The sequence below is a fragment of the Maylandia zebra genome, unplaced genomic scaffold, assembly GCF_041146795.1.
Source record: "Maylandia zebra isolate NMK-2024a unplaced genomic scaffold, Mzebra_GT3a scaffold11, whole genome shotgun sequence".
Classification (NCBI taxonomy): Eukaryota; Metazoa; Chordata; class Actinopteri; order Cichliformes; family Cichlidae; genus Maylandia; species Maylandia zebra.
Window position 1 is genome coordinate 6,625,274 of NW_027490041.1, and position 11,585 is coordinate 6,636,858.

General features: G+C 41.9%; 1 protein-coding gene and 1 long non-coding RNA gene across 2 annotated transcripts; both read left to right on the plus strand.

Annotated features, from left to right (window-relative positions):
- The first annotated feature begins 318 nt into the window (after positions 1 to 318).
- LOC143415930 (uncharacterized) lies at positions 319 to 757 on the plus strand. The gene is made up of 3 exons (XR_013096359.1): positions 319 to 410; positions 495 to 593; positions 663 to 757. It is a non-coding gene; the product is annotated as an uncharacterized LOC143415930 (long non-coding RNA).
- Positions 758 to 4,322: 3,565 nt separating this feature from the next.
- On the plus strand, positions 4,323 to 8,524 carry LOC143416095 (protein NLRC3-like). The gene is made up of 3 exons (XM_076881475.1): positions 4,323 to 4,447; positions 6,373 to 6,574; positions 6,726 to 8,524. Exons 1-3 carry the CDS (start codon positions 4,445 to 4,447, stop codon positions 8,522 to 8,524), a joined length of 2,004 nt encoding a protein of 667 aa, XP_076737590.1. The 5' UTR covers positions 4,323 to 4,444.
- The last annotated feature ends 3,061 nt before the right edge of the window (positions 8,525 to 11,585 follow it).

Sequence of the window (11,585 nt, forward strand, 5' to 3'; positions counted from 1 at the left end):
TGAAATGTTTAAAATGTTGTTCACACGTGTTGGACTGACTGAAGCTTCCAGTCACAGTGAATCAGTGTGTGTCAGTGAATGCATCGTGTGTGCTTCAGGCTCCATCTAGTGGACTGATAGCAGAGCAGCTGATGGCAGCTTCCTCTGCCTCACACTGCTGTCTGACTGCATCCAGCTGACACTGAGATGAAGCAGGAAAGAAGCAGCTGATATTTGGACAGCACACATGATGAAAGGAGGATTTCAGCTGATGTGCACATGAATGATTTGTGTTTCCTCTGCAGGTAGAAAGTGTGTGTGAGCTGATGTGAATTGATCAGCATGGATCAGTGTGAGGACAGAGAGGAGGGAGTCCCTCCCTCTAAAAGCACTCTGTGTGGGGAACATGAGAGCCAGACCAAAGCTCAGAGGTGAGATGACCATCTCTAACTGTCCATGACTCTTCTCCATGTCACAGCTCAGCACTCACATCACTGCTGCATCATTATTCACAGGAACCCGCCTGGACCTCCACCCAGCTCTGTGTCCTGTGAAAGTAACTCAGTCAAAGATGCCATTAAGAGATTTGAGCAAAGACAGTCAGCTGAGAAAAGGTAAGCTAACACCAATAATATCAGCTGATATGTGATGAGAATTTTACTGAAGATTTATAACTTTTTCAGGATCCATCAGAGACTCAAAGCTGGACCTCCACCCAGCTCTGTGTCCTTACAGAGTGACGGGTCTAAAGATCACCCCATTGATTTTAAAGTGCAGCCTGTGTCTGCTACAGAGAGGTGAGCTGTTAGTAACATGAACTCTTTGATTTAACTGCTTGATGTTGTTGGATATAAACTACAAACACGTCGTTCCCTCAGTCCCATTTAAACTGTCTTTTAAAACAAGCCTTTGGTTTCTAAACAACTGAAAACCCACTTCAGCAAACAGGAAGTGATCAGAGCGTCCGTCCACTTCCTGTCAGGCCCTGCAAACATTTCATATTGAAGAAAAGTCGTTGACATCTCACATTTTTACTCCACCACATTCAACCATTTTGACATTTTACAGCATGAAACTCTTGTCACATGACTCCTGTTATGTTATAGAGTCATGTGACCACCAGGGAGGGATTTGTATGGATGAAACACATTCAAATCAATCTGATTCATCAATGGAAACATTTTTGGTGTAAATGCAGCAACATTGAAAACGCTGAAGATAAAAACACAACAGATGAAATATGAACAAATCGAGGCTTTGAATACACGTGTGTGTGTTTGAGACACAGAGATAAATGGATTGTGTGTCTGTCCTATTGCTGCGTGAGGATTTTATTGTAGATTTTGTGCGTGTACACTTTTGACCACGAAGGTGTTGAAAGGGCGTAAAACAGTTGGAGGCACCAGAGTGAACACTAGTGCTGTCAGTAGATTAAAACATGACTAATTAATGACACAATCTTCTGTCATTAATCCTGATTAATCACAATTACTTGATCAATAGCTGCAGTTACATTTTTCCAACTTTATATTTAAGCCTGTAACAGACGTTTACACCATATAATGAAGTCAATGCAGAATAAACACAAAGAATGTTAAACGCTTCAATTCAAAGAGACTTTGAATAGTTTTCAGTCTTTAACTCAGCTTCTCTGCTGTAAATACAACTTTGTAACAAACATATATACTAAAAGCTAAGTGTGCACTAATATATAATAATATATCATCTATATTACTGCTGTTAATGAAAATGTTTAATCAGACTCATCACAGGGTTACTGTGGATTAATTTGGATTAATCACCATTAAACATCATTTTTAATGTAAACGAATCAAATTTCATTTCATGAGCAAACAGACTCGAGAGAAAAGGGCAAATTTACACACTTAACATGTTTATTGAACATGTAAACATTGATTAACCTCCTGAATGAGCCGACCCCCCAGGGACAGTCCTGCATGCTAATGATGGGCTCTGCTCTGTACCTGCAGGATTCTGTCAGCCACAAACTCCTCAGCTGATCCTGAATCTGAGCCCATCTGTCAAACAATCATTTTCTTCACAGGTCTGTGGAGGTGGCACTGATCCTGCAGCAGTCTAACACTCTCTGTCACTCTTCTTCAAGTCTTTGACACGAGGAACCAAAACTATGTTATTAACAACACTAACAGGTCTGCAGTTTGTCCACTTGGCAGTTGTGTCATCAGTGCTTTGCATCGTTGTGATATTTTAAGCTGGAAGTGCTTCGGTGAAAAGAAAATTCCTTCTGTCACGATGTGCAGAATCCTTCATGTTGGTCGGCTGGTCCGCCTTGTTATTTTTTTAATGCTCAAACTTTTCATCGAGAGGTCAGTGTGTGTTTGTCATCTTCCATATTGAGCTGATTGGTTCAGCTTCCGTCACTAACAGATGTGCTGCACATCTGCACGTGTGCAAAGGTAACTCTACTCGGACAAACTGCTCGAAGTGCGTTGATAGAAACATTTCAGGGATTTTGAGTCGTTCTGCTCTCCAGATGTGTCGTGTTAAAGGTTTTTATCATGTTAATCATGATAACAGATGAACCCCTAACCCTACATGTTAATTTTGACAGCACTGGTAAATCCTTTTTAATGTTCTTCTGTCAGATCATTGATTAGACTCGACTCCAAATACGAGACTCGGAAAACTCAAATGAAAACTCAAATCAAAGCAATGAGAAAAGGACTTCTTGTGTTAGAATGAAAACATATCAATCAATCAATCAATCTTTATTTATAAAGCACTTTTCATACAGAGAAAATGTAGCACAAAGTGCTTTACATAGTTAAAAGCAGCCCACCCCACCCTCCAACTCACTCCCCACACTCTCAATACACATATATCCCCCCACCCACACACACATACACACACGCGCACACTTAAAGAGTAAAAATTGGGCTGGGCTCGCATGAGCCAAGTGAGGAAACACTATAACAGGGAGCCGTCTGCACCGGGAGCCGGTCACAGACCGCAGCCTCCAGGCTGGGCACACAGCAGGAGGGAGGCAAAGGAGCCCCCCAGCCAGGCTGAGAGGACCCCAGAGACCCAGCAGCCACGGTCAATAACAGCCCCGGTGCAGAGAGCGCCCTCCGAGGAAACACTGGAGATATGACGCAATACAATATATATAGGGTAAAATGATAAAATAAATAAGAACAGGATATAATATAAATATAAATAGAATAAGAAGATTAAAAAATGAATAAGAATAAAATCAAACAAATATTAGGTAAATCCTAAATTAATAATAGAATAACAGGATAGAATAAATAAGCATAAAATAAATAAACGCTAAGTAAAAGCTAAATTAAAAAGGTGGGTCTTGAGCCTGTTCTTGAAAACATGTACGTTCTCTGCGGCCCTGAGCTCCTCCGGCAGGCTGTTCCACAGACGAGGACCATACCACTGAAACGCTGCCTCTCCGTGAGTATGTGTCCTGACTTTAGGGACAATCAAAAGGCCAGTACCAGAGGACCTCAGGGTCCGCGAGGGTTCGTATGGTAAAAGCAGATCTGAGAGATAAGAAGGCCCGAGACCATTAAGACATTTAAAAACCAATAAAAGAACTTTAAAATCGATCCTGAAACACACGGGGAGCCAGTGCAGCGATTCTAAAACCGGTGTAATGTGGGCCCGCCCTCTGGTCTTCGTCAGCACACGAGCTGCTGAGTTTTGCAAGAGTTGTAAAGTTGAAATATTCTTCTTAGGAAGACCAGAGAGCAGGGCATTACAGTAATCAATGCGACTGGTAATAAAAGCATGCATCAGCATCTCCGTGTTGGCCCGAGAGAGAATAGGGCGGACTCTGGCTATATTTTTTAGATGATAAAATCCAATTTTAGTTACATGTTTAATATGTGGGATAAAACCAAGCTCAGAGTCAAAAATAACACTCAGGTTTTTCACTTGTAGCGAAGGACATAGTGAAAATGCCTCTAATTTAGACAAGAGTTTCTCTCTCTGAGCCTCAGGACCGACAATTAAAACTTCAGTTTTGTCCTGGTTAAGTTGTAAAAAGTTTTCTGCCATCCAAGATCTTATATCCAAGATACAGTTAAAGAGGGCATCCATTGGAAGTGGTCAGGTTTCAAACACTCGTTGAATCTACTGCACAGTTACATTCAGGGACCTTTGGCCTCCTGAGAGCATTAGTTGATGGTTCATCACAGTTTTCTCAAAGTTTCCTCTGAGCTTCTGCAGCATCATCACTTCCATCACTGATGAAAGAAAGTTCATAGAAAACAGAAAATATATCTTCAGAATCTGAGAGTCTAAAACTTGACAGACTTGATTCAGATGAAGTTATTTGAGCAGAAACTCCTGGATCTTTATCCTGTGTTGATCTAATCCTTCATGGTTCCTCCACAGAGTGGACCAGCAGAGCTCAGAGGTTCCCAGTGGTCAGTCTGCCCAGCAGCATCAAACACAGCTGGACTCCATATTTATGGTCTGTACATGTACAACAACTACTTTATTATTAATAATAATGCATTTATTTATAGGTCCCTTTCAGAACACCAAGGACTCTGTGGACTAAATGACCAAAAGAAACAAACTTTGAAATCAGACGGTGCAAATGTGATCACAGGGAAACGTTTTAAACATCGAGGCTTTAAACAGAAACCAAAGTGAAACAGTTTGTAGTCGAGATCAGTGGGAATGAAGCTGAATAACTGTTTCTTCAATATCTTTGAGCTCTTAAAAAAGAAAAACTAGCTGAAAGTCTGGCTGCTCTTATGAAAAGTACAGAGAAATTATGGGTCGCTCAACACTTGTGCACAATATAAGAGTTTAAATAAATCTGAAGAATAACTCAAAATCCTACAATCATACTGATAAAGTCATCTACAGCTAACTATCCAAGTGGATTTGTTTAAGACAGCTCCATCTGCTGGTGGCCCTCTGCAGGTGCATGAAAGGGGCGTGTTTATATTGAAAGTAGTAGAGAAAGTAAACCCCACGGGAAGGAGGGAGGACTCTCAGCAGCTTCCAGCTCATATTCAGACATTTGACTTCTCACTGAAAGCAGCAAGTTTGAGTGTCTGTACCTTAGTTAGAAGAGATAACATGGTCATAGTAATTAGAGTTGATTGAGCAATGCTGTCCTTATAATGTAGTTTATGATTTTTATGGACAAGTCCAGTTTTTCTGTAGAGCCTCTCAAGTTGGTGACAGCAGTCAAAGTTCACGTGTAAACCAGAGCAGCAAATCAGGTCCAAATGTGTTGTTCACAGTGAGTGGGATCATCATTGGCTGCTATGTTAACCTCCTGCAGCAGGATGTCTTTGGTCAGAGAATGGATAGATCACGAAGTCATTGTTGAGTTTAGGGAGACAGTAGACAGTTGGAGGAGGTTCAGCCAGTTGACACACAGTAGATAAAATAACTGAAGGCAGGAGCAGACACCTGTATGACTTTCCACCTCTCACATAGATTATTTCCCTGGGCAGCGCCACAGGGCTGGTAGATGTAAACAAAGCTGGAGGAGAGGATTGATTCATCTGAGAAAAGTCACAGAGTTGTGTCTTGATGCTCAATCATCCAGGTACGTAAATCCCAAAAAGCTTGATTCTGTTCATCTGGATGTTTTCAGTGGGAGAAACGTTTCATCATCATCAGGTGACTTCTTCAGTCTCAGCTGACTGCAGGTTTCAATCTTATAAACAGGACATTTGTATGACTGAAACCAGCCCACTGAAGGAACAATGGGCTGGGAGGTCAGTTCATTGATCATTGGTACGCATATTGTCAGGACCATTGATCAATGGTTGTTGATCAATGGTCATGAGTCCAGTTCACAGAGAGCTGGGGAATGGCTGCAATCACAGCATGTAAGATGGTGACAGTTGTACCCTTAGGCCCCTCCTCCATTCAGAGATGGTCTTTCCTTTTCACATAAATGACCTCCTTGACTCCGCCCTCAAACCAGTGTTCACATTTACTCAGGACCTTCTTGATGTGAAGTTCTTCTGCTTCGCTGGCTGCTGTGTCTGTGGGGATGGTGTTTGTTCTGTGTTGTAGCGTCCTGATGACGCCCAGTTTGTGCCCCAGTGGATGATGAGAGTCAAACCTTAAATACTGATCTGTATGCGTAAACAGAGTGAACCTTTAAGACCAGTTGTCTGTATGATCAACTCAGTCACCTGAAACATCTCCAAGTTTCTGGCTTCGATCATCAACCCGTTGGTAGTTCAGCAGAATCAACGCTTTGGGATCATGGAGTTGTGGACAAAGTCTCAGTTAATCAGATGAAGTCAAACCTATAATTGGTAAAGAGGTCGTGGATGATATGCCCCTATGATCGTAAAGAAGTGGATGTTGTGTGGACTAAAGTTCAGAGTGGTGGGTCATTCATAAAGTATTCTGTTCCAGCTGCTGGAGGACAACATCATCACTTTTGTGAAGAACGAGCTGAAGAAGATCCAGAAGGCTCTGAATCCAAATAAGCCCCAGTGCTTGGAGTTTCAGAGGGAGGATGATGAGCAGAGGAGCAGCAGAGAGGCATTTGTGAAGATCACAGTGGACTTCCTGAGGAGAATGAAGCAGGAGGAGCTGGCTGACCGTCTGCAGAGACGTAAGAGGATTTATCTAAAGATTTAAGCTGCTGGATAAATGAGAGACTTGTGACACCAGTGTGTTCGGTCATTTCTCAGTGGGTCAGAAATTGTCATCAGCATTTTGTAAAATATGATTGTTAAAGTTGTATTTTTATTATTATTATTCAGAACTTCAAGCTCCAGTTTGTCATCGTAACCCTAAATCCACCCTGAAGAAGAAGTTCCAGTGTGTGTTTGAGGGCATCGCTAAAGCAGGAAACCCAACCCTCCTGAATCAGATCTACACAGAGCTCTACATCACAGAGGGAGGGACTGCAGAGGTCAATGATGAACATGAGGTCAGACAGATTGAAACAGCATCCAGGAAACCAGACAGACCAGAAACAACCATCAGACAAGAAGACATCTTTAAAGCCTCACCTAGAAGAGATGAACCAATCAGAACAGTGCTGACAAAGGGAGTGGCTGGCATTGGGAAAACAGTCTTAACACAGAAATACAGCCTGGACTGGGCTGAAGACAAAGCCAACCAGGACATCCAGTTCATATTTCCATTCACTTTCAGAGAGCTGAATGTGCTGAAAGAGGAAAAGTTCAGCTTGGTGGGACTTGTTCATCACTTCTTTACTGAAACCAAAGAAGCAGGAATCTGCAGCTTTGAAGACTTCCAGGTTGTGTTCATCTTTGATGGTCTGGATGAGTGTCGACTTCCTCTGGACTTCCACAAAACTACAATCCTAACTGACCCTAGAAAGTCCACCTCAGTGGATGTGCTGCTGATAAACCTCATCAGGGGGAAACTGCTTCCCTCTGCTCGCCTCTGGATAACCACACGACCTGCAGCAGCCAATCAGATCCCTTCTAACTGTGTTGACATGGTGACAGAGGTCAGAGGGTTCACTGACCCACAGAAGGAGGAGTACTTCAGGAAGAGGTTCAGAGATGAGGAGCAGGCCAGCAGGATCATCTCCCACATCAAGACATCACGAAGCCTCCACATCATGTGCCACATCCCAGTCTTCTGCTGGATCACTGCTACAGTTCTGGAGGATGTGCTGGAAACCAGAGAGGGAGGACAGCTGCCCAAGACCCTGACTGAGATGTACATCCACTTCCTGGTGGTTCAGGCCAAAGTGAAGAAGGTCAAGTATGATGGAGGAGCTGAGACAGATCCACACTGGAGTCCAGAGAGCAGAAAGATGATGGAGTCTCTGGGAAAACTGGCTTTTGATCAGCTGCAGAAAGGAAACCTGATCTTCTATGAATCAGACCTGACAGAGTGTGGCATCGATATCAAAGCAGCCTCAGTGTACTCAGGAGTGTTCACACAGATCTTTAAAGAGGAGAGAGGACTGTACCAGGACAAGGTGTTCTGCTTCATCCATCTGAGTGTTCAGGAGTTTCTGGCTGCTCTTCATGTCCATCTGACCTTCAGCAACTCTGGACTCAATCTGCTGGAACAAAAACAAACAACCTCCCAGAAGTCTGAAACAGGAGAATCTGCAAAGAAACACTTCTACCGGAGTGCTGTGGACAAGGCCTTGCAGAGTCCAAATGGACACCTGGACTTGTTCCTCCGCTTCCTCCTGGGTCTTTCACTGCAGACCAATCAGACTCTCCTACGAGCCCTGATGACACAGACAGGAAGTAGCTCACAGACCAATCAGGAAACAGTCCAGTACATCAAGGAGAAGCTCAGTGAGAATCTGTCTGCAGAGAAAAGCATCAATCTGATCCACTGTCTGAATGAACTGAATGATCGTTCTCTAGTGGAGGAGATCCAACAATACAGGACTTCAGGAAGTCTCTCCACAGGTAAACTGTCTCCTGCTCAGTGCTCAGCTCTGACCTTCATCTTACTGTCATCAGAAGATCTGGATGTGTTTGACTTCAAGAAATACTCTGCTTCAGAGAAGGCTCTTCTGAGAATGCTGCCAGTGGTCAAAGCCTCCAACAAAGCTCTGTGAGTAAACATGTTTTCATCGCTTCATTGTTAAAATCATGGGAAATAAATCAGAAATGCTGAGTTCAAAGAGCACTGTAACATTTTCTTAAAATAGTAAATTAAATGATCATCATTCACTCAGTAAATATATGGTAGTTTTAATGTTTCACTCCAGCATTTCTAAAACACACTTTGTTCTGTAACTCTTATCAAAGGACAATCCAGACCCAGCCTATAAGAACATGAGCTCTGATGCTTCAGCCCCTCTGACAGGTTTATTATCCTCAGCTTGTTCACTTGTCTCCAACTCCAGGAGTTTGGTTGTTTTATTCTAAAGCACAAACTTCACCTGCCAGACTTCACCTACATCTTTTTCTGATGTTCATAATTTAAGTTCAAGTTTGTATCTCACTTTCAGTGCACACTCTCCCTTTTTAAATATAAATCTCTGCTGTGCTGTCATGTTTTCATCCTGTATGGAGGGAGAACTTCGGTCTTCATTACTGAAATTGCCTCTAAGGTCGTGTTTCTTGTCAGTAACCATATGTAACTGTAAGGCTTCCATAACCAGTGTTATCACAGAATTACAGTGGGTTCACTCTGGGTCCTCTACAGTTTCTTCCCACTGTCCACAGACATGCAGTTAGGTTACCTGGTGATCTAAACTTCATGCAGGTGTGAGTGAGAGTGGTTGTCTGTCCCTCTGTGGGCTTAGTGGAAGAGACTGGATCGATCTCTGCTTTGTCTTTGATATATCCTGACAGCAAACATTCTCCATGAAGTCTGCATTTTCAATTCAATTCAATTCAATTTTATTTATATAGCTCCAAATCACAACAAAAGTCGCCTCAAGGCACCTCATAGATACAGAGAAAAACCCAACAGTCATATGACCCCCTATGAGCAAGCATTTTGGCGACAGAGGGAAGGAAAAACTCCCTTTAACAGGAAGAAACCTCCAGCAGAACCAGGCTCAGGGAGGGGCGGGGCCATCTGATGCGACCGGTTGGGTTGAGAGAAAGAAGACAGCATTTCAGCTCATTTCCTTTATACACACCTTTAACAGGAAGAGTTTTATACAGCTAGTGTTTAAAATACAGTGTTCTTCACAATACACAGGTAATGAGCATAATGATTATTGAATTAGTAAAATTTTCTAAAATAATTGTTTTAGTTAATATTGTATGATAGTGTACACAGAATTATTAGCTCAGTAGGCAGAGTGGTCGCCCCATGATCATAAGGTCAGGGGTCGAATCCACCGAATAGCTACCTTGTGGTACCCCTGAGCAAGGTACCATCAAGGTACCAATCGTGTGCACTGGATTGGTAGCACTCATAGTCTCAAAGGTTTAAAATAAAAAAAATTAAAAAAGGTTCAACATATAAACAAATTTAATTTGATCACATATATTCTTTGTTTTTTTTTGTTTTGGTTTTTTTCCCTTTCTCTCACAGACTGAGCAGCTGTAACGTCTCAGAGGAAGGCTGTGAAAATTTGCTGTCAGTGGTCAGCTCCCAGTCCTGTAGTCTGAGAGAGCTGGACCTGAGTACCAACAGCCTGAAGGCTTCAGCAGTAAAGCTTCTGTCTGCTGCAGTGGAGAGTCCACACGCCAAACTGAATGTTCTGAGGTCAGATCAATTTGTATTCTGCTTAGTTCTGTTTGTTTATGTGTTTGATGTTTGTTTTTGTTTATGTCTTTATCCAGTTATCCTTGTTTCATAGCATTTTTATTCATTTCCAAGTTAAAGTGAAGTTTTACTAACCTGCTCAGCACAAGACAATAAGCTATTGCACTCTGATTACACTTTAACAACAATCTTTATTCATGTTTTTATCTTCAGACTTAACATCTGTGAACTCTCAGAGGAAAACTGTGAAGCTCTGTCCTCAGTTCTCAGCTCGCAGTCCTCTAGTCTGACAGAGCTGGACCTGAGTATCAGAATGCTGCAGGATTCAGGAGTGAAGCTTCTGTCTGCTGGACTACAACGTTTGAACTGTAAACTGAATACTCTGAGGTCAGATCAGAAAACATTTAGTTTTTAGAATTATTAATTAAAGTTCATACATATGATGTTGTATCTTAGTATGTTTATGTTTCCTTTAAAAATAGAAAGTCAACATTTAATGTTGTGAAATGTATTAACAAACTCTACATGAGTATTTGTTGTATAGACTGTCTTTTATTTTTCAGACTGAGTGGCTGTAACCTGTCAGAGAGAAGCTGTGAAGCTCTGTCCTCAGTCCTCAGCTCCCAGTCCTCCAGTCTGAGAGAGCTGGACCTGAGTAACTCTGACCTGCAGGATTCAGGAGTGAAGCTTCTGTCTGCTGGACTAAAGAGTTCACAGTGTGCAGTGGAAACTCTCAGGTCAGATTTCAAACTTTTCCACAGATGATCATTTGAAATGTGATTTATATTATTGTATAAACAGGTAACTTTTACAGCTGTCAAGTGAACTTTTATTCACATTTGAGTGGATAATTGGACTCTGAATTACTAAAAGTTGTTATAGTCATGTCTTTGTTTATTTAAAAAAATACTTCATGAACTGCCTAATTTAAAGATTTAGGCTCCTTTGTGCCCATAATATATATATTTGATTTCTTTTTGAATGAAATTAGGAGGATATTGGCGACTACTGATTGGCTCGCTGTTTGTTTGTTATTCACAGTACTTACTTAATTTTAAAGGCTGATTTCTCAAAATGAGATGTTTATCTTTTCTTCTACAACACGTGGAGCCACCAAATCTTCTTGCTTGATTTATTCATTACAGTTTGATTTAAAGAATATTAGACTCGTAACATAATAAATATATTTATTTCACTTCTTCTTGAGAGAAAGAAAGGGATGACTGGGTGAGCTCCAGTGGTTCATCCCAGCAGAGAGAGCGGCACACTGGGCTGCAAATGATCACAGTAGTAATGGCCATAGTTTGATAAAACAGGCCGTCTTACCCTGTAGAAAATACAGGGTTCTGGTGCCGATGTGGGGGAGGGGACTCGCCCGGTACTAACTACATACTACTAACTACCTCATCCAGATGTCTTCCCTACTAAACCTGATAAGAAGTAACTGCAGT

Excerpts from the sequence above, each read along its gene's own strand:
- LOC143416095 (XM_076881475.1), top strand. Across the intron at positions 6,575-6,725 it reads GGCTGACCGTCTGCAGAGAC|AACTTCAAGCTCCAGTTTGT; the intron begins GTAAGAGGATTT and ends ATTATTATTCAG.